The sequence below is a fragment of the Mirounga leonina genome, unplaced genomic scaffold (genome assembly GCF_011800145.1).
Source record: "Mirounga leonina isolate KUSES-001 unplaced genomic scaffold, KU_Mleo_1.0 Mir_53, whole genome shotgun sequence".
NCBI lineage: Eukaryota > Metazoa > Chordata > Mammalia > Carnivora > Phocidae > Mirounga > Mirounga leonina.
Window position 1 is genome coordinate 65,981,163 of NW_023270807.1, and position 23,966 is coordinate 66,005,128.

The 23,966-nt window shown below is 42.7% G+C and overlaps 1 protein-coding gene and 1 non-coding gene across 2 annotated transcripts in view; one reads left to right on the forward strand and one right to left on the reverse strand.

Annotated features, from left to right (window-relative positions):
• SLC22A16 (solute carrier family 22 member 16) overlaps positions 1-23,754 on the reverse strand; it is a 39,054-nt gene extending 15,300 nt beyond the window's left edge. The window contains exons 1-3 of the mRNA XM_034991807.1: positions 23,650-23,754; positions 9,700-10,179; positions 2,684-2,801 (exon numbers count right to left, since the gene is read on the reverse strand). Of these exons, the coding sequence (XP_034847698.1) occupies positions 2,684-2,801; positions 9,700-10,179; positions 23,650-23,702 (651 nt within the window). The 5' untranslated portion in view covers positions 23,703-23,754. The remainder of the gene's footprint in view (positions 1-2,683; positions 2,802-9,699; positions 10,180-23,649) is intronic.
• On the forward strand, positions 8,223-8,295 carry TRNAK-CUU. The gene has a single exon. It is a non-coding gene; the product is annotated as a tRNA-Lys (tRNA).
• Positions 23,755-23,966: the final 212 nt, after the last annotated feature.

Sequence of the window (23,966 nt, forward strand, 5' to 3'; positions counted from 1 at the left end):
CTTCTGTAACACAAATCATAAAGTTAATTTTTGCAAAATTATTCAAGAGCCAAAGGCCTCTCTTAATCCTTTGATATTCAAATCATACTCTTTTAAAGACTCATCATGTCATTATCCTTGTGGATGTTCATTTCTTCAAAAGTTAGCTGGTCTAGCTCTACCACATCCCAACTGGCCCAGGGATTTGGGTAGGATGATTTAGTTTTCCCCATTGCTCTCAAAGACTTTTTGTAATCAAACATCTTTTGTAAGACCTGCAATTTCTCCTTGCATTGGAGAGTCAGGAAGAAGCTAACCTACAAGCGATTTCCTGTGACAGAGAACATGACACGAGTAGTAAACAGGGATGTGGGTGGTGGAGCCTCTACTGCATTAATGTTCAGTTTAATATTTTTGTGACAACAGCTTTCACTTCTCCATACAACCTTATAATTGCAAGACTCAGATAATGAACCCTGCTAATGAGGACTCCCACACCCAAGAATCTAGTTGTTTGGTAATGTTTGCTGTTGTTACAGTACACAAACAAAGATGGTGAGGACCGCCAAATACTACAGATTTCCCCCATTAAGTTAAGCGGTAACATCAGTCCCTGGCAGGTTTTTTTTTTTTCCCATAGTAATCCTGAGCGCACTCCCACTTCCTACTGGTTACTTCTGTCACTGGGTTCAGTCAAGCCATACACAACTCTGTAATTCCAAAACGCTCCTTGGATTCATTCACACCTGTCACCTCCACGGAGAACACTGTTCTTCATATCTCCCCTGACCCCACCCCCACATAGCAGCCAGAACAGCCACTTCGCCCCCACCTGAACCCCTTCAGGACATTCCCATTGCCTCTAGGAAATCAAGCAAACTCTTGATCATCCTCCAAGGCCCTGGCTAATCATCCCCATCCCTTCAGCCTCATCAAGGTGTTTTACCTCCTCTCTATTCTCCAGACATCCAGACCTTCAATTCCTTCTCATCTTAGGGCCTTCTTACTTGCTGTCTCTACCTGGAACATTCTTCTCTTACCCATTCCTCACTAAAAAGCCCCTAATTCTCCAGACTCTCCACTCTCCCAACTTAAGATCCCCTCCCCCGCACTGTCACGCCTCCATTGTCAACATTGAATTTTCCAAAATGGCCCATCAGTGTCTTGCCTTCCCACTACACTGTAGGGTTATTGAAACAGTCTGGTCTGGTTTACTTAGCATTACACTCTGTGGGCAGATTCTAATAAATGTGTTGAGTAAATGAGTCTGCCGGCATCTTCCCTACTCAGAATTCAACCCCAACTACATTTCTCTTGAAAATCAAAGACAGAAAATTAAGTCCACATTTACAAATGTATTCAATGAGTGGCTGTCTCATTTTCTCAGTTCTGGAAATAAACACATGGTATTTCTAAGACTGAAACAGATATTTTCAGAATGCATCCTCTTAAGCCTTCCAAAAGAGGACCTTCACACTCTCTCCATCCCTGTGCTTCCGTTGAATCATCATTCCCACCAAGGGCTCATCAAATCTCATTCTGCAGTCACAGAGCCATTTCCTCTCATTCTGTCCTCAGTGGACACAGACTGCTGCTTGTCATCTTTTGTATTAAAAACTCTTTACCTTCCTAAATATATATAATTACTTTTTTTAAAGGGGCTACACCTCCAATTCTCCCCAATTTTTTTCTTTTTATGCATCATCCCTATCCCTGGCCATCCACATGGCTTCCTAGGAACCCTGTCCAGCCATCAGTGAGGACTCCAAAACTGAACACACCAGCCTGCTCTGTGAGGGCTGGGACCTCCCTGAGATTGCAGTCCTTGGCCTCTCCCCGGAATCTTGGCTCATACGTACGTCCTGGTGAATGGGGATGCATACCCATCCCTGAGTTTAGCAAGGTCACAAGTTCCTCCCACAGACAGAAACTTCACTCCACTATCCTTGACTGGTGACCTCCAACAGGATTCACTGCTGCTGTCATTTGGCAGCTTAGACGCTGTCCCCAAGTGTGGGGACACTTCGTCACTGGCTGGTCCACTTACAATGATAGTCCCCACCGGAAGGACGGCCTATGTCGTGTCCAGTGCCCTACCGTGCAAGTTAACTTTAATCTCACTGGCTCCTGATAACAACCCAGTGAAGCAAGTAGTATTTTCTACAGTTTACAGCTTAGAAACTAAGGCTTGAAGAGAACACCGTGTTTGCCCAAGGCCACACAGTGAAAAAGCCAAACTATGACAAGGCTGGTATTCAAACTCATGCCCTTTTCCCTCCATTTCCTTGTTCCTCGCAACAGAAAAGCCCAGCACTTTCTTGTTTTCATTCCTACTGCACAGTATACAAACGACTTTTAACAACACACCTATGGCTCATGCATACAGGGCCTGACTCGGCCGCTGGAATTGCTCAGAAATGAAATAATGCCTTAGTAATTGTGGAATGTGGACCACGTGCCAAGCATGGCGTCAAACAAAAAGTCTCTGCCTAGTAAGCAACCATTTTTCACGTTAATGAGTTTCACTGTAAACACAGGGCACTGCTGTTCCACAGAAAGACTTCTCAGGGGCACGGACAAAGATGAGTCCTTGCCCTCTGTCACCGCATTCGAAATGACCCAAACTAAGACAGCTAGGCTCGGTGTGAAAACACTGCAGGAGAATTAATGAGGTTTTTTGTAAAAAAGCACACACACAACTCACCATGGCTAGAAGAAAGCGAGCGATCATGAAGCCGTAATAATCAGATGAGAAAGCCGCTGCTATGCCGAAGAAAAATACGCCAATGCTTGTGGACCACAGGACGAGCCGTCTTCCTAGCCTACAAGATAAGAGTGGCACAGCGGGACAAGCAAAGTAGGGTCATAACAGTTGAAGCACCCACTCCAATTCACGAAAGATGAGTATTGCTTATGTACTGATTGCTGCTATTCACTCATTTACTGGGGGCAAGTTACGAGTCAACACATGCAAGAGGCCAGTCTTTCGGGGGAGAGGCCTTTACCCAAGCCACGAATAGACACACATGATCACCCGGGGTGATCCCCCAGAGGACTTGCCGACCCAGGACTGGTGAGGGAGAGGAGGGGGGATATGTGCCCATCCTTCCCTCTCTGTCTCTCCTGCCTTCATTTGGGCCTTCACCATTTCCTACATCTCTCATCCCAGTGGCCTCCCAACCAGCCCTCCTCATGTCACACCAGCACACCCCCCTCCCACACTGCCCAGAAATAAAAACAATCCCAGGTGTAGTTTTGCTTCACTTCTTTTATCCATCCTATGCTTCTGCCAAATGCGCCTCCCCACAATTCCCTGAAGGTGCCAGCCTCTCTCATGACAGGAAATTTTTCCTTCCCCCTTAGAAACGCTTCCCTAGTGAGCATTTAAAACCCAGGTCAAATGTGCAGCCTTTTCTGACCATCCTCTGGGGTCTTGAGGCAGGAATGAAGAGACAAGGCGATGTAGTAATCAGGTGTTCAGGCCTGGGTTCAAGTCCCAGCTCCACTGCTTACTCTCCAGATAAACTTTCCGTGCCTTTTTTGCACCGGTACTTAAAATAGGGCCAATAGTGCCTACCTCCTAGATGTCTTTAAATAATTAAATGAGATAATACACAAGACATTTAAAACAGTACCTGGTGCATAGTAAATGGTGCATAAATGTGAGCTGTTATTATTTTAAAAGCATTTCTCACATTTCATTGAAATTATCTATTTAAAAGTCTTTCTCCTCCACTGTTAGCTCCATAACGATGGGATCAGGTCTTATTTCTTTGCTTTTTTATTATGATATGTCATACATACATAAGAATGCATAAAAATACATATGTATTCGGAGAATAATAAGACTTAAACATCTATGAAATCACAACCCAAAGTAAGAGATCATTGCCACCCTCCCAATAGCTTCTCATACCTCCCTTTGTGATCCCAAACCCCCAACTCCTTGCTCCCTTTTTGGAGAGACCATTATCCTAATTTTGGCAACCATCAGTTCCTTACTTTTCATTCCATTTTACCACATTTATAGGCAGCCCTAAACAAGAGGGGTTACTTTTGCTAGTTTTTTAACTTTCTGTCATCGAACAGTACTGTATGTATTATTCTGTGTCTTGCTTCTTTTATTCAATCCTATTTTTGGAGATTCATCTCTGTTGTTTGTGTAGCTACGAATCATTCATTGCATGGCCGCACATCCCACAGCAAGAAATATTGCAATATGTGTGTCTACAATATGGCTGAAGTACATTTGGGTTGCTTGCATGGCCAGGCTGGTAGCAACAATGCTATAGGGGCTTTTTGATGCACATACCCATGTGGACACGTGCAAGGGCATCTCCAGGGTCCAAGCCCCAGGACATATGAGCTGTGCCCATCACCAACTTTTCTATATAATGAGAAACCATTCTTCAAAGTTTTCCTGATTTGCATTCTCAATTTGCATTCACACCAGCAGGGCGAGAGATCCTATTACCCCATATCCTCACCAACACTTGGCATTACAAGACTTTCTACTTTTGACAACTGGTCAAAAATAAATGGTATGGTTATAGATCATTGACACCCTTTTCATCTTTCCATTAGCCATTTGGATTTTCTCTTTTATAAAGTGACTTCAAATCTTTTTCCCAGTTTTCTCTTGGGTTGTCTTTTTCCTATTGATATAAAAGTCCTTTAAGTAATCTGGATTCTAATCTTTTAGTTATATGTAAAGCAAATATTCTGTCTCTCTTTTTCTCTCCTGCTTGTCTTTCTTCTCTTAATGGTGTCTTTTCATGGACATCAATTCTAGTGAAGTCAAATTTAGTGCTTTTTGTGTCTTAATAAAGATCTTTCCTTCCTTCAATTAGGTTCTGAAAATATTCTCCCCTATTATCTTTCTAAAGTTATATAGTTTTTCCTTTCATGTATGTACCTTTAATCCTTCTGGATTTTAATCCTTCTGATGTTTGTACTGTAAGGTGTGAGGAAGGGACACCAGTTGTATTTTCTTCTATACAGCTATACAAGTATCCCAGCACCATTTATTCATCCTTTTCCTGCTGATGTTCGATGCCTTATTTGTTCCATAGTTATATCTATAATTGAACTACACTTTCAGGGTCCCCTAAGGAACTATCAACTGTTTGTCTAATGATACATCTATTTATCTTAATGATTTGATTCTTGAAGTTTGTCATTTTCTCCATAAGTGCTTATACACTTTTTGATTGATTTATCCATACATATTTTATATTTTTAGGTTTTTGCAATGGCATTTTTTTTAACTTTTTTTAAATTGAAGTATAGTTGACATCTGTTACATGAGTTTCAAATGTACAACACAGTGATTCAACAACTCTATACATTATGCTATACTCACCACAAGTGTAGCTACCATCTGTCCCACACAACGTTATTACAATACCATTGACTATATTCCCTGTGCTGTACCTTTTATCCCCATGACTTATTCATTTCATAACTGGAAACCTGTATCTCCCATTCCCCTTCATTCTTTTCACCCATCCCCCAACCATCTCCCCTCTGGCAACCATCAGTTTGTTTTCCGTATTTATTGGTCTAGTCCTGTTTTTTTGTTTATTTGTTTGTTCATCTGTTTTGTTTTTTAGATTCCACATATAAGTGAAATCATCTGATATTTGACTTTCTTTGACTTATTTCACTTAGCACAATACCCTCCAGGTCCATCCATGTTGTTGCAAATGGCAAGTTCTTGTTCTTTTTCATGGCTGGAATATTATTCAGCCATATAATGCTATATATATCATATATATTATGATATATATCATATTATACATTATATTATAATTTATTAATATTATTTTTATTAATATTTATTGTTTTAGTCTATATTATTAGTTATTATATATTTATCGCATATTTATATTTTTATTAATTTTTGTTATTTATATTACATATTTTATATAATTATATAATTATTAATATTATGTTATGTTATATATTTTTAACATATTGCATTTTATTACAATTTATTAATATATAATAAATAACATTTTATATGTAATATGTTAATGATAATAAATAAAATATATTATATTAATATATATTTATATATCACAACTTCTTTATCCATTCATCTATCAGTGGACACTTAGGCTGTTTCCATATCTTGACTATTGGAAATAATGCTACAATAAACATAGAAATGCAAATATCTTTTCAAATTAGTGTTTTCATTTTCTTTGGGTAAATACTCAGTAATGGAATTACTGGATCATGTGGTATTCCTATTTTTAATTTTTTGAGGAACTTCCATCTATTTTTCCACAGTGATTGTACCAATTTACATTCCCACTAACAGTGCACAAGGGTGCCTTTTTCTCTACATCTTCACCAATACTTGTTATTTCTTGTCTTCCTTTTTTTTTATTTTAGCCATTCTGACACGGGTAAGGTGATATCTCATTGTGGTTTTGATTTGCATTTAGTGATGTTGAGCATCTTCTCATGTATCTGTTGACCATCTGCATGTCTTCTTTGGGAAAATGTCTACTCATGTCTTCTGCCCATTTTTTTAATCAGATTGTTTTTTTGATGTTGAGTTGTATTAAGTTCTTTATAGCTTTTGAATACTAACCCCTTATGTATATATCATTTGCGAATATCTTCTCCCATTCACTAGACTGCCTTTTCATTCTGTTGACGGTTTCCTTCACTGTGCAAAAGCTTTTTATTTGGGGGCAGCCCTAATAATTTATTTTTGCTTTTGCTTCCCTTGCCTGAGGAGACATCTCTAGAAAAAATGTTGCTAAGGCCAATGTCAAAGAGATTACTGCCTATGTTTTCTTCTGTGCGTTTCATGGTTTCAGGTCTCATATTTATTTTTTTTTAAGATTTTATTTATTTATTTGACAGAGAGACACAGCGAGAGAGGGAACACAAACAGGGGGAGTGGGAGAGGGAGAAGCAGGCTTCCCGCTGAGCAGGGAGCCCGATGCGGGGCTCGATCCCAGGACCCTGGGATCATGACCTGAGCTGAAGGCAGACGCTCAACGACTGAGCCACCCAGGCGCCCTGCAGGTGTCATATTTAGGTTTTTGATCCATTTTGAGTTTGTTTTTGTGTATGATGTAAGAAAGTGGTCCAGTTCCATTCTTTTGCATGTAGCTGTCCAGTTTTCCCAGCACTATTTATTGAAGAGACTGTCTTTTCCCCATGACATATTCTTGCCTCCTTTGTTATAGATTAATTGACTATGTTAGTGTGACTTTATTTCTGGACTCTGCAATGGCACTTTTTAATTTTTATATTTACTACTAGTAGATATAAAATAATTAAATTTATATGTATTGATGACATATCCAGCAACCTCATTACATGTAAGTTCATTAGTTCTAACAATTCATCTGCTGGATTTTCTTCAGACAGAATTGTAATGGCTAAAAATAATGACTTTTTGTCTTCTTTCTGCTTATGACTTTCTCCCTCCCTCTGCTTCTCCCTCTCTTTTCTTTCTCTGTTTTACTTTATAGTACTAGAATCTCCAGTACAAAACTAAGCAGAAGCAGTGTTTCATACATCTTTATATATTCCTGATTCCAAAGGAAAACCTTTTGACATTTCACAGTTTATATGTTCATGGTAGATCTTTTTGTAGATACCTGTTATCAGGTTAAGGACATTCTTCTACTTTTAGTTTTTGTCATGAATGAATTTTGAAATTTATCAAATGTTTTTCCTATATTTATTGAGTTGCTAATATGAGTTTTGTCCTCTAATTTGTTAATGTGGTAAATTCCATTGATTAGTTTCTAATATTAAGTGTATTTCAGACCTTACACCTCTGCTTTCATGAATTTTAATCTCCCATATTTTCCATCTGTCTCTCTGATGTTTATTATTGATAAGTTTTTCTGAGCTCTCATGCATTTTACTCATTCTTTCTTTACTTTTATATAATGGGTTGTTAAAACTACCCAGGAATTTGTCAGTCACTTATTTTGGTTTGTATTTCTAGATGTTCTAGGCAGTTATTCCTCAATTTTACGTCATTTTAAAATACAATTTCCAGGGGCGCCTGGGTGGCTCAGTCGTTAAGCATCTGCCTTCGGCTCAGGTCATGATCCCAGGGTCCTGGGATTGAGCCCCGCATTGGGCTCCCTGGTCCACAGGAAGCCTGCATCTCCCTCTCCCACTCCCCCTGTTTGTGTTCCCTCTCTAGCTGTCTCTCTCTGTCGAATAAATAAATAAAATCTTAAAAAAAAAAATTTCCAGGAGGTGCCTGGCTGGCTCAGTTGGTAGAGCATGAGACTCTTGATCTTGGGGTCATGAGTTCAAGCCCCATGTTGGGCATAGAGCTTACTGAAAGAAGGAAAGAAAGAAAGAAGGAAGGAAGGAAGGAAAGAAAGAAAGAAAGAAAGAAAGAAAGAAAGAAAGAAAGAAAGAAAGAAAGAAAGAAAGAAAGAAAGAAAGAAAGGAAAGAAAGAAAGAAAGAAAGGAAAGAAAGAAAGAAAGAAAGAAAAGAAAGAAAGAAAGAAAGAAAGAAAGAGTTTATTTTTTAAAAAAATTTTTAATAAATAATTTTTTAATAAAATACAATTTCCAGATTTTTATCAACAATTTTAAGCTTGTCTTCTATTCCTTTAAGAGCAGTAAACATAGTAAATTTATTACCTATGCCTGACAATTCTAGTATTTGAAGTCTTTGTGCATAAAGGCTGCTTTTGCTGACTCTCACTCATGGTGCCTTTTAATCATGTGTTTTGGCTTTGACTGACCTAATTTCCACACCTTCCACACAACTACCAGGAAGGCAGTTATGGAACAGAAGATTCTTAATCATAGAAACATAACTTTAGCCACCAAATAATAACTAGACTCCACTTCTCTAATTTCATTACTCAAACGGCACCTCATGGGATGTGAGTTAGAGGTGGGGAGACCTGGGCACTCCTCCCTTTAGGCCTCCATAGACTTTGCCTCCATTGGCTTTCACTTCTAGTATGGCCCCAGCCACAATAAAGCCATTATTTTTATTTTGGACATTTGTTAGCCCCATTAGACGAGCATACCCCAAGGGCAGGGATTTTGACCTAAGCTGTTGCCTTCAGGTTTCCAGGGCCCAGCACATGCCTGTAAAATTCACAACTATGGGGACCAAATAAATTCATCTCTGTGGGTTAGCACAGGTACTTAAAGCGCAGTCCATGTCCACACAGAGATGAACTTTGCTTTATTTAAGTGCTATGTATCCATTTTAATGTGTGTTTTTTAAGAAAATATGGCTAGTGTATCAAATCCACAATTTCATAGATATTACTGCTTAGAACCAGGTTACATCTATTAAAAAGCAAGTTTAAATATATATATATTCAAATAATAACCAGTATTTATTGAGTGGTTATATGTCCAAGGTACTTTTTCTGCATTAATTTTGCAATAACCCTTTGAAGTGAGTGCTATTATTTTCATCACCAATTTATAAACTAGTTTCTGAAACACAGGTTATGCCATTTTCTCAGGGCTCATGACTAGTAAGTGCAGAAACCAGGATCTGAACCAGGTAGGCTGTCTTCAGAACCCATGCTCTACCCACTATGGTTTTTGTGTATCCCTAAACACAATCAGCAAAGAGGTAGGTATTTAATAGGAGGTATGAACATGACTAAAGTTTTGAACATAATTTCCTGACCTCTAAGAAAATCAGATAGGAAAATGAACCCTACACTGATGCAACACCTAAATACTTCATTTTACCTGTCAGAAAGGTAGCCAAAAATCATTGCCCCCAGCAGGACTCCCAACATAAATACGGGCTGGACCATCTTTGCAAACCATTCTCGGTTACACACCAGATCCCACTGAGTCACCACGGTGCTGTCCCACTTGCTCTTGTCATAGATGTAGCCATCCAAACAAGGAAAGCTGCTCTTCCGGCCATTATAAGCAGAGTTCAAACCAGACTTTTCATCCCTCCGGAATCGGTGACAACTTGTGAGCTCCCAGACCTCACCGTTCTGTAGCTGCACTATAATCTGATCTTCATGGCCTGTGAAAAACAGGATCCAGATGTCCTCCAACCTCCAACTAGAGACATTGCGGAAAAGAACCTGACTCACGTTGCCCGGAGGCCGGCAGGTATGGTAGGGGGACACTGTCATGAACACAGATGCCAAGTAGTGGATACCACAAGAGATGTTCTGGAAGGCACATATAAAATAGAGGACTATCTGAAATCTGCAAAGAGAAGAAAAGCAAGTTACTGTATCTGGCCTATGGGCTCAAAAAGACTATAAGTACATATGAAGGGTATTCATTACATTTAGCTTAATATATATACAGATGTATAAATACAGAAATAATTACAGATGTTTCCATATGTGTGTGTGTGTATTATTTGTTAGTATATATACATAGCTCTGTTATGTCACAAGCAATGACATTGAGACAGGGAAACTAAAGGGACCCCATGAAAAAATACTTTTTTGCTCCTTTTTCTGCTTCTTCTCTTGCTAGGAGCTACACCCCCACCTTACACACACCTTATAGAACAGATAATATATGGCCTCCTTATAAAGGCCAAGGAATTCATGATTTCTTTGGAGACTTCCAGCACAGTATATAGCATCTAAGGAGTGACCAGGTGGGGTCATCATGAACATTTTCCAAGACCACTAACTCATCAAGACCCCTGGCTTCAGGGCATAAGTAACTTATGGAGGACACCTAAACACTCATCTTTGTTCCCAGATGCCTGAGAAGACACTGCACCAGACCACCATCCCCAATAAAAAACCCCAGACTCCAAGCAAAGATGAAACTCACTCTCCTTTCCTTTCCGACTCCCCCAGAGGTTTTGTCTGTATCTGCTCTCTCTATGTCTTCAATAAACTGCTCTCCTTTCCTCTTGGCTCACATTTGATTTCTATCCTGTGCAAAGCCAAGGACCCTCCTGGCTGGTCCTGCGGGACATCCTGTGGGTTCTCGAACCTGGCCAACCTGCATCAACATCCCAATAGCAACATGCACATCCAGTGCCCAGATCTTATTTTCTAAATACATTCTCCAGTAAAAGGGACCAGGAAAAAAGCTGATTTAAGACCAGGACAGGGAAAGTTAAAAATATGCCTAAAGCATCTTGTGGAATCAGAAAGTAAAGAAGCACTCAAAATACAAAAGGTTGGGGGCATGTCTAAGGGACACAGGAATCAATCCGAAAAAGCTCCCAGTGGGCAAGGCTGAAACAATTTGAGCAACAAAATAAATAGCATGGTATATCCCAAGGTATAAAATAAATATACAAGTCCATAATGTTTTGTTTAATTTTATGTGTCAACAAGACTGGGCTAAGCCCAGATAGCTGGTAAACATTATTTCTGGATGTGTCTGTGAGATTGGCATTTGAATGGGTAGACTGAGTAAAGAAGATTGCCCTCACCTGTGGGTGGGCATCCTCCAATCCACTGAGGGCCCGACTCAAGCAAAAGGTGGAGGAAGGGCAAATTTGCTCTCTCTGCTGGGGCTGAGACATCCACCTTCTCCTACCCTTGGACATTAGAATTCCTGGTTCTCAGGCTTTTGGACTCAGACTGAAATAGGGAAACTGAAAAACTCCATAAAAACCTGCTTTTTGCTCATTTTCCTGCTTCTCTTCTTGCTAGGGCCTGCACCCCCACTTTATACATGCCTCAGAATGCAAACAATATGTCCTCCTTGTAAGGAACACAAAGTTAATGATTTCTTTAGAATAGATAGTACCTAAGGAAGAACCAGGTGAGAATGACCAGATGAAGCTCTCGTATGCATACTCCAGACCACCAGCGCTAGGCAAATATCTCAAAGGCCCCTGCCCCCAAGAACAACACCTGGGCTCTCATCTCTGTACTAACTGGTCCCTGGATGCCTGAGAGGACATGTACACCAGACCACGAGCCTCAGTAAAAACCTCCAGACCCTGACCAAAGACGAGATTTCCTCCTTTCCTTTCTGAGTCTCCCAGAAGCTCTGTTTGTACTTTCTCTCTACTTTCAATAAACTCTGCTTTCCCCTCCCGCTGGCTCAACTTTGATTTCTATCCTGTGCACAGCCAGGGACTCTCTTGGCTGGTCCTGCGGGACTCCTTCTGGGTCCTCGGGCCCAGCCTGCTAGCAACTAGACCAGGACTTACATCATCAGTCTCCCAATTTTCAGACCTTCAGACTTGGACCTCACAAGAATACCACCTACTGCCCTGGATCCCAGCCTCCAGACAGCACATTGTGCAACTTGTCTGCTTCCATAACTGTGTGAGCCAATTCTTATAATACATCTCTTACCTAGATCTCTATATATATCCTATTTGTTCACAGGGTGCCTGGGTGGCTCAGTCGGTTAACCGTCTGCCTTCGGCTGAGGTCATGATCCTAGGGTCCTGGGATCGAGTCCCACATCGGGCTCCCTGCAACAGAGCCTGCTTCTCCCTCTCCTTCTGCCTGCCGCTCTGCCTGCTTGTGCCCTCTCTCTCTCTCTGTCAGATAAATAAAATCTTTAAATATGTGTGTGTGTATATATATATATATATATATACACGTGTGTGTGTGTATATATATATATACACTATTTGTTCTGTCGCTCTAGGAGACCTTGATGAATAAAGATTTTGGTACTGAAAGTAGTTCTAAACAGAACAGAACTTTAAGAATGAACTTTCTGAACTAGTTCTGGGGTTTCTGGAATTGGTTGTCTCATCGGATTAGATTTAGAAGCACTACTGACTCCCCTCTGGCCCCTGTATCCACCATTCTGGTCTTTGATTTTTATGAATTTTACTACCTTAGGTACCTCCTATAAGTGGAATCACGCAATACTTATCTTTTTGTGTCTGGCTTATTTTACTTAGCAAAGTGTCCTCAAGGTTCATCCATATTGCTGTGTATTGCAGAATTTCCTTCTTTTTTTAAGGCTGACTACTATTCCATCGTAGGTACACACCACATTTCCTTTATCCATTCATTTGTGGATACACACTGAGGTTGTTTCCACATCTTAGTTATTGTGACTAGGGCTGCCCACGGAATACCCATAACCATGGAAGTGCTAATATCTCTTTGAGATCCTGGCTTCAGTTCTTCTAAACATACACCCAGAAGTGGGATTGCTGGATCATATGTGTGAAGTCTCCATACTGTTTTCCATAGCGGCTGCACCAGTCTGCGTTCGCACCAGCAGCACGCAAGTGTTCCAGTTTCTCCACATCCTCACCAACATGCGTTGGCCTTTGTCTTCTTTTAATAATAGCCACCCTGACAGGTATGAGGTGATATCTCATTATGCTTTTGACTTACATTTCCCTGATGATTAATGACAAAAGACCTTTTTTCATACACCTATTGACCATTTGTATATTTTCCTTGGGGAATTGTCTTTTCAAGTCCTAGGCTCATTTTTTTAATCAGGTTGTTAATTTTTTGGTTGGGAGTTGTATGCGTTCCTTATTTTGTTTGGAAATTAGCTCCCTATCATATCTATAGTTTGCAAATATTTTCTCCCATTTTGTAGGTTGCCTTTTTACTCTGTTGATTTGTTTCCTTTGCTGTGAAAAAGCTTTTCAGTTTGATGTAGCCCCACTGGTTTATTTTTGGGTTTTGTTGCCTGTGCTTTTGACGTCATATCTATTAAATCAGTGCCAACATCAGCGGCAGGAAGCTTTTCCCTGTTTTCTACTAGATTTACTGTTTCCAGTCTCATGTTTAAGTCTTTAAGCAGTGCCTTCTCTCTCCCAGCTTGCACCACTGGCCTCATGGGAGCTCCCTACAGTCAGCTGACAGAGTAAAAGACTTGGGCCTGATTTTACAGCTGGCTCCACACAATATGCAGGCACCCCCTGAAAGGGGACAGTTGAAGCACTACGGCCCCTCTTTGGGGCAGGCCTGAAGGACAGTCATGAAAGGAAATCCTCCCAGTGAACAGAACTTCAAACAATTCACCTAGTTGCACACTTCACTTGGAAGAAGAAACGGCCAGACATTGATCATATATCTGCACATAAGCTGTAGCCGATGGTTTAGTTGGATGGTCAAGGACTTGGAAGGCACATGATCAGAAAATTGGCATCAAAGAAATTTGAAGAAGAGGTATGTGGATAGACCTCTAGGAATAGGCAAAAAATGTGAAGATATTTGTGTTGCATGTGAGTGCTCACCAAAGGATGACCTCAGCAGAAGAGGATTTTAATAATCAAGTAGATAGGATGATCCATTCTATGGATACTAGCTGGCTTCCTTCCCAAGCCATCTTGTCATTGCCCATTGGGCTAATGAACAAAGTGGTTATGGTGGCAGGGACAGAGGTTATGCAAGGGCTCAGCATCTCAGTGAGCTGATCTGGCTACAGACACCACTGAGTACCCAATATGGTACCACTACCCAGCAGCAGAGACCAATAGTGAGCCCCAATATGGTACCACTCCTGGGGTGAGTGTCTGCTTATTGTGCAGAACCATCTGGACAGCATTTTGTCCTTACTAGAATAAATACTCTGGATATAGATTGGCCTTCCATGCACAATGCTTCTGCCAAAACTACCGTACTTACAGAATGCTTTATCCATCATTGGGGTATTCCATATAGCATTGCTTATGATGAAGAAACTCACTTCACTGCAAAAAAATATGGCAGTGGGCCGCTGTTCATAAAACTTACTGATCTTACCATGTTCCCCACTATCCTGAAGCCCCTGGTTTGATAAAATTGTGGAATAGCCTTTTGAAGATTCAATTACAAAGCCAGCTAGGTGGCAATATCATGTAGGGCTAGGATGAGATTCTCTAGCAAGCTGTGTATGCTCTGAATCAGGGTCCAGTATATGGAGCTATTTCTCTCCTAGTCAGCACTCATGAGTCCAGGAATCAAGGGGTGGAAATGGGAGTTACACTTAGGGACCCATTAACAAAACTTTGGTTCCTGTTCCCACACCCTTACTCTCTGCTAGCCTAAAGATCTTAGTTTCAGAGGGAAGAATGTTTCCACTAGGAGACACAACAATGATTCCACTGAACTGGAAATAAAGACTGCTGCCTGGCCACTTTCGGTTCCTCAGGCCTCTGAATCAAAAGGCAAAGAAGGGAGTTACAGTGTTGGCTGGGGTGATTGATCCTGACTACCAAGGGGAATTTGGGGGGGGCTGGGTGGCTCAGTCATTACATGTCTGCCTTTGGCTCCGGTCATGATCCCAGGGTCCTGGGATCGAGCCCCGCATCGGGCTCCCTGTTCAGCGGGAGGCCTGCTTCTCCCTCTCCCGCTCCCCCTGCTTGTGTTCCCTCTCTCGCTGTGTCTCTCTCTATCAAGTACATAAATAAAATCTTTTTAAAAAAGGGGGGAAATCAGCTCCCCAATGACAGTAAGGAAGAATATGTCTGCAATACAGGAGATCCCTTTGGGTGTCTCTGAGTATTACAGTGCCTTGTAATGAAGGTCAGTGGAAAATTACAACCCAATCCAGGCAGGACTACTAATGGCCCAGACCCTTCAGGAGTAAAGGGTGGGTCACTCTATCAGGTGAAAGGTCCATAGCCAACTGAGATGTTTGCTTAAGACAAAGGAATATAAATTGGGTCATGAAAGAAGGTAGTTATAATAAATACCACCTACAACCACGTGACTACTTACAGAAACAAGGACTGTAATTGTCATGAGTATTTCTTCTTTATTTTGTTATGTTTGTGTGTATAGACATATATGAAGCAAATATCTTCGCTTTCTTCCTTATTCTCTTCTCATATAACATAAGATGTACTGACTTTATATCAGTATTTAAGTAGTGTTACATCATAATATTTAAGTTACAGAATATCAGAAGAATAAACATCATCCAAGGACTTTACGTCTCCTTCTGGGGAAAGGATTAGTGTAGTGTGCATTGTATTCAGGATAGCTGTATCAAGTCAAGTGGAATTAAGACCGTGCTATTGTCTTTACTTAGAGATTAAGTTTGGTTTAAGGAGATCCATATGGGTTGCAAGTTGACAAAGGGTGATTAACCTGTGATGGTTAATTTTATGAATCAACTTGACTGGGCCACAGGATGCCCAGACAGCTGGTAAAACATTATATCTGGGTGTGTCTGTGAGGGATCTCCAGAAGAGATTGGCATTGGAATCAGTAAACCAAGGAAACATCATCCTCGCCAATGTGGTGGGCATCATCCAATCAGCTGAGGACCCGAAGAACAAAAAGGCCAACAAACGACTAATTCACTTTCTTTGCTTGGGCTGAAACATCCACGTTCACTTTCTTTGCTTGGGCTGAAACATCCATGTTCTTGTGCCCTCAGACATTGGTGCCCCTGGTCCAGACCCTGCCTGGGACTTACAGCATCAGCCCTGCGGTTCTCAGGCCTTTGGATTAGGACTAAATTACATCACTGGCTTTCCCAGATCTCCGGGCTTGCACATGGCACATTGTGGTACTTCTCGCTTCTATAATTGTGCATACCAATTCCTATCCTAAATTTCCTCTTATCTATCTATTTATATATCTTAGCCATTCTGTTTCTCTGGAGAATCCTGACAAACGCACTATCTGGTTGAACAAACAAATAAAAAGGAGAGAAGAGACAAATCTTTTTTGCCAGGAGAATTCCAACTATTATCTATAAACATTCCCCCTCTACAAGAGATGGGAGCTTAACTCCCACTCTCTACTCCTGGAGGGCAGGCTGAGACACAGTGACTCCTTCCCAAAGAATATAGGAGGAAAAAGGAAAAAATAGTAACTTTACAGTGGGAGAAATCAGACACATGCTATCTTCACCAAATGTTGAAAGTTTAACATCCCCAGTGATGTTATGTGGATGTCATGTACCTCCTCATAGGATGTGATGAACAAGCACTTACCCCTGTGGCACCTTCTAAAAGCCATAACCCCAGTCTAACCATGAGAAAAACAACAGATAATCCCAGACTGTAGGACATTCTACAGGTTGCCAGGCCAAAATGCCTAATGATGGTCAAGGTCATAAAAACAAACAAACAAACAAACAACAACAAAAAAACAGGAAAGACTGAGAAACTACCACAGAGTAGAGGACAGTGGGATAATATACCAACTAAAAGCAGTGCGGTACCCTGGGTTAGATCCTGGAACATGAAGAGAGCATTAGTGGAAAACCTGGTGAAACCTATACAGAGTCTGGAGTTTACATAATAGTAATATACTAATGTCAGCTTCTTAGTTTGGCAAATGTGCCGCAGTAACGTAAGGTGTTCCCAATGGGGATCACTGCGTGAGGGACATACAGGAACTCTCTGTACTATCTTTGCAACTTTTCTGTAAATCTGAAAGTATCCAAAAATCTATAATTGTATTCAAAATTTAAAATGTAGAGTCTCCAAATTCACAGACTCAAACTAACATGGACTTATTTTCTGAAATAAAAATTGCCTCACAAGGACAACGGTGCCCACTGGACGGCAGGGTAGAATACATAACATTTGGACTGCCCCACTCATTTCAAACCCCTGGAATAAAGAGTCAGAACAGCCCCCTTTGGGCAGATGGTTTCAATATCCAATTTTAAAAGGATCTGTGCAGACAATGAAGAACATTACTATAAAACCGTCATGACAAGAAGTAGAAAATAGGTCCCATCAGAGCACACCCACGCCAAATCGCACTGTTGACACATGTGATCTTCATCTCGCTGCCTACTTTTCAAAGCAGCCCACCCCCCTGGTCCTGACGTCCCCCTCACTGGAAGGCCCTTCTGACCATCCTTTAGCTCACTTGTTCTCACACTTTTTGTTCTCAGGAGCCTTTACAGTCGTAGAAATCTTGAGGATCCCAAGGGCCTTGTCTTTATGTGAGTTGTCAGTATGCATTAGAAATTAAAATGAACATTTTAAATATTTATTCATCCACTTAAACATATTAATAAGCCCACTGCGTGTTAACATTAAAGAACATACAGCTATAGTTTTCAAAACAAAATGAAACAAAATTAGTAAGAAGAATTGTGGTGTTTTACATTTAAAACTTAGATTTAAAAAAACAACAACTTAGATTAATAGGGGCACCTGGCTGGCTTGGTCGGTGGAGCAGGTGACTCTGGATCTTGGGGTTGTGAGTTCAAGCCCCACATTGCATGTGGAAGTTGCTTAAAAATAAAATCTTAAAAACATGCGTGCACACACATACAACTTAGATGACTAGAAGACAGCTAGTTTCTCCAATCAGTGTCTGCATTTGATCTGATACATTGTTACATGTCAGCTAGGCTCTGGAAAACCCTATTGTATATTCATGAGGAATGAGAGTAAAGACGGCCACCAGTGTCTCTATGTTACTATGACAGCAGTTTGGGCCTTGCAGACCCAAAGATGGCACAGGGCACATTGTGAGAATTGCTGGCCTCACCTGTTCCTGCCTTGGTGTTTCCTCTCCACACCTCCCCGTTCAGCCCCTCTTCACCCTTCACTGCCTGCTTCTCCCAGGTCCAGCCTTCCTATTTGCTTGCCCTGCATTTTCTCTCCCATTGCTTCCTTTCTCTTCTGTGGTGGCGATAGACAGCTGAAGTACCCTTCTGTTCTTTATGTTGGTTTTTTAAAGAACACCAGGTGAACGTTTTCTATTTCTCTACCAAATCAACAACAACAACAAAAGTCCCACAAAAGGCTGAATGAAAGTCCCACAAAGGTAGAAACTGCACTGCAGTCACTCTCGTATCTCCTGTGGTACCTAGCATGGTGTGTAGTGCGGCGTCTATAGAATGTCCCAGCATCCCTCAGGGTTAAAATGAACTGCGCTGAGGTTAATGCACACTCAGTGCCTCTGGTAAAGAGAGGCGCTCAAGAGGCCAGTGTATAAAGAATTTTGAAAAAGTATTTTTTTGACTGGGTTCTCCATCAGCAAAAAAAAAAAAAAAAAAAAGAATGTGTGTATGTGTGTGTATGTGCACAGATGTATAAAATGAGCATATATGGGGCGCCTGGGTGGCTCAGTTGGTTAAGCGACTGCCTTCGGCTCAGGTCATGATCCTGGAGTCCCGGGATCGAGTCCCGCATCGGGCTCCCTGCTCGGCAGGGAGCCTGCTTCTCCCTCTGACCCTCCCTCCTCTCATGTGCTCTCTGTCTCTCTCATTCTCTCTGTCTCAAATAAATAAATAAAATCTTTAAAAATAAAATAAAATAAAATAAAATAAAATAAAATGAGCATATATGGATATGCAATATTTATATACTGAGTTAAAATCTTATGCATGTTGAAATAAAAACTCATATTTATATTTACTTATATACACACATTCATATGTAAAATAGGTGTTTTTTATGGTACTCCAAAAGATGATCTTTGCCCACCACAGGGGTGAACACACCCCACTTTGAAGACTATCACAAGTTGGCAAGGCTAAGCAAAGTTGCAGAAGTGGTGATGTGAAGTTATCAAGCTGGCAAGCCCCCCACGTCCTCAGGGATGACTGCCAAGATGGTACGGGGCCCCCATTCCTCACTTCTCATAGAACCCTGTGTAGATAAAGAAGTAAAATGGAGTCAACTGAATGGGTTGTGGTTATCAGGACACCACACACTGGAGCTGGCCACAGTTGCAAAATTCAACTCTGTATCTGGCAGCTAGTTCAGAAAAGAAATACACAAAGCTAAAAGTAAGCAAGAATCAAGTGACCTTTTCCTAGCAACAGAAAGGGAGGGAGAACACGCAAATGCTATTCTCAGGGTCTTTGGGGGATAGCCAGCCAAGAGAAGAGCCTAGAAGCCCTGAAGCTTGAGTGCTTGTGGCTAAAGGTGAGCCAACTCTGTTTTTCCAGAAAAGGTGCTCCTGCCCAAAGAAAAACTATCAGAAATCTGCCTTCAGCCCTGAATAGTCACCCAATCCATACTGACAAGGAGGCGTCTTGCTGAGCAATACATCATTTATCCAAATGCCTATTAAATGTCTCAACCTGGAATTCCCACGAGGAACTCAGTACACTCTCAAATTGATCCAAGCCCCAGGCCTGCCCCACCTGGAGTGTAACTGTTTCTGAGTTTCGGACCCCATCATCTACACAAACCAGAAATATGGCCGACAGATCCTTCCCACTTCTCCTTCATAACCAGGAGGTCCCTTCAATTCCACCCGTTAAAACTGTCCAGTCCTCCCTGTTCACACTCCCCCTTGCTTCAGTCCGGACCCTCCTTATCTCCCACCTAGGCTCTTACTAGGTCTTCTCTGGGCTCTGCCCAAACTCTTGCCCTTTCAATGCAACTTCCATTCTGCAAAGCGACCTTCCTAATACCTGAACTCCTTAGCATGCCATACAAAAACATTCTTGGGGATATTCTTCTCTCACCTGCATACTTCATCCCCCAGGAATAATAAACCACCTATCAGTCTCCAAACAATCCATGCTAGTTCACATAAATATGCTTTTCATGTGCCAGAAAGGTCCAAAGTATCCTTTCAATTCAAACTTCCCTTTCCCTGTTGCAAGGATAACTTCTTGAAAAAACAAGACCCTACTTCCCTAGGCAGCTAGCATCGTGACATATCACTCTCTCCCTTACAAAGACTATTGTCCATCAGGTGTTATCCACAGGCCCAACCTAAGGCCCCTCCGGGATAATACTTATAGATACAACACACCGCTGCATTCACAGCTAGAGAGACACACTAATGGAAAAAAAATCATACAGACACAATAGGCAGAAAACTCAGAAGCAAAGAAAAGCAAAGATGACCAGAACCCCTAGAAAATGGGCCCATGTAATCTGGGTGACAGGTGAAGAAATTACTTTCAGTCCTAGATCTGTATCATTCTGTACAAAGAAGCATAACAGGGGGCATCCCACTGTGATTAAGAGCATGGACTCCAGAACCAAACTGCCAAGATTTGAATCTTGTATCTGTTACTTACAGACTCCTTAAACTTACTCCTTAAACTTTCTGTGCCTCAGTTTCCTTATCTGAAAAGTGGGTTGTTCTGGGAATGAAAAGAGTTCATACATGTACAGCACTCTGGCACACTGTAAGTACACAGAAGTGCTAGCTCTTATGATGTTCTTAAGGTGAAGTCAAAAAGGAAGAACCAAAACAGCTTTTTATGTTGAAAAACAAAACAAAGCAAAACAAAGCTACCTATGTCCATAGGTGTAAATCAGCTGTAGGCTCCACATTCCAACTCTGAGATTTTAAATCATTCCTCCCCTTAAGCCAAGACAACTCAGGGATCCAGGGTCTTAGATTATCCCAGCACAGATACTGGGGTGTGTCTCCTCAGTTCCCTCTCACGCGGGCCATAAGCCATGAATTTATGGAACTTCAGCATGGCTGCAGGACAAGACCGGGAATGCCTTTTTAATTCCAAGTGTCCTGCTTTCCTCTCTTAAAGGTGATTAGGATAGTGCTTCCTCAGCCTAGAAATGACTAATGAGAAATGAAAGAGAATTAGGGTTCTCTACTTAACATTTTCACTAGGTTTCCTTAAAAGAAGGCTAAATAACAAAACCCAATGACCTCCCTTTCTATTTATAAACAATAAAGAGCATAATTAGAGCAAACATCACCGAAAACTGAGGGTCCTGTGCTCTGGTCACACTGTTTTCACCTTCTCCTGTAAGCATTAGCTTGCTACCCTTCCCTTGCTACGTGCTGCTTTCACAAGCCAGCTGTTCCCACCAGGATGAGGACTCAGGTAACAATAACCAGGCTTTATTGAGAACTTCCTGAATGTTAAGACTTTCGCTCACATTATTATAGCCGGCCAAGAGTTGTCTCCCCCAATCCATTCTCCTCTTCTCCCACCATGGAGAGCTTCATTTGACCAATGTGAGTGAGGACAATGGGAGCAGATGCCTCAAGCACAGGGAGCGAGCCCCATGCTGTGGATGGCGGAGCTGCCTCACCCATGTGGGTCCCTGGATGATCCCATGGGACAGAACCTACCCTGAATAGTTACTGGAGAAGGACAAACTTCCAACTAACTGAGGGATCTCTTTGTTAGCCAAACACCAGCTGATATAATGACCTGAGTTAATCCCTAAAATACAGAGGGAAAGAATGGTATTTGTACCTCTTACCTTCTAGGGCTACTATAAGGATATAATGAGAGGCTGCATGTGGAGTCCTTATAATAAATATTTGGAGTACTATTATTATCCCCATTTTACAGATGAGGATGTAGTGAGTAAAATGCTGAAGATCATACAGTTAGTATGTGGTAGAGCCAGGACTGGAATTCAGACATCCAACCCCAGAGCTGATCTTATAATCCCCACGCTATCCTGCTTCAAGAAGGACAAAACGAGATAATATATAAAGAGCCTTGTGGAGCCACGGGGTTGGTACCTAACTATGCTCAAGACAGCATCGCTGTTGAGAGCGTGGGCTGTGGAAGCTGATGGACATCCAGCGACATCCAATCTTGCCCTGCTATTACTAGATCTGTGACAGGCACAGGCCCTGGTTTTCTCATGTGTAAAATGGGTGATGCCACCAATCTCATGGAGCTATAGTGAGGAAGGAAGCTACCATGTACAAAGAGCTTCTGACAGAGCCAGGCACAGATCCGTGTTCAATAATACAGGTCTCAGGAGGAAGCAGGAGAGAACTGGGGTCTCTTGCCCCTCCTCCGGCCGCTCAACCCCTTTTTTGGGGGGTGAACACAAAATAATAACCAACATTTGTGCAACTTTCCAACTTGGAGAGCAGCACCGCATCATCTCTTCACTATAAGCCCAGGAGGGAGGTAAGGCAGCAATGACTGTGATTCCCATTCTGTGGATAGGAAACTGAGGCCCAAATATTCTCAGAATCATATTAAAAGTAAGAGGCAGGCCAGGATTCAGACTCAGCTCCAAACTCGGATCGTCATGCTGTATAGCCCCTCACCCAGCTGCCTCTTCTCCCAAAACATTCTGGGTCAGACAGTGGAGCGTTTCTCCACGAATGAACGAATGAAATATTTTTAATGTCTTAATCAATTTAACAAATGGAAGGAGGGTGTCAAGTGGCTCAATCGGGGTCCCAGTGCAGGGTGTCTGTGGGTCCCTGGCCCCACCAGCCTCAGTTTCCCAATCACCAAAATCAGGTTGCCAACACCTCCTCTGTAAGGACATCAAATGAAGCGCTGCATGTGAATGCAAATGAACCACCCCACACAATGTACCAGGCACATATGAGGTTTCTATAAATGGCAACAAAATCTGACTAACCGTTGTTCCTGGGCAATACCTGCCAGGCACAGAGGGAGACCCTACGGGGCCGAGCTGGACAGCAGTCGTCCGGGAAAGTGAAAGAGGAGCCGGTTTGGCGGACCAGAGAAACGGGCCGCCAGGGACAGGCACTGCTCTACTAGGGTGACCCGGCGGCGTCTCCGGCCCGGCCTGGGGACTCCGGCTCCCGCAGAGGGCGCGCCCCAAGTCCCACCTGTCGCAGCAGGCAGGCCGGCGGGGGCCCGCACCCACCACTCCCGAGGCCAGCCCCGGGGCCCCTCTGCTCGCTGTAGGGGAGATCCCGGCGCCAGAGTCCGAGAGGACACGGCCAGGTCGGAGCCAGGAGTCTGGACGCGGGTCTTCCGACTTCCCCACGAAAGTAGGCGGAGAGGTTTTCGGATGGCTAGCGCCGCGCGAGAACCCCACCGCAACGGAAAGAAACAGACCCCACCGGCGCCTCCTCCACGTGGCTCCCGCTCCCCTCCGCCAGTCCCCCCTCCTCCTCCGCACCCCCAACTCCCTACCTGCCGAAGTGCCCCACGCGGTCAAAAATCAGCTCGAAATTGTGGGACCGCATGGTGCCGCGGTGCACTGCGCTCCCACGCTGGACACGCCGAGCTCGCCGAGAGCCGGGGGCCCGCGGACAGCGCGCCCCGCCCCGCCCCGCCCCGGCCGTGCCCGCCGCGCCCCGGGGGGCCAGCCCGGCAGTCCGAGTCCCCCGCGCGCCACAGGGCGCGGGCCGCGCGCGGGGCCGGGCTGGTTCCTCCCTCCGAGGCGCCATCTCTCCTCCCCGCCAGCGCAGTCTCCCGCTTCTCCCCGCCGCCGCGGCCTCGTCCCGGCT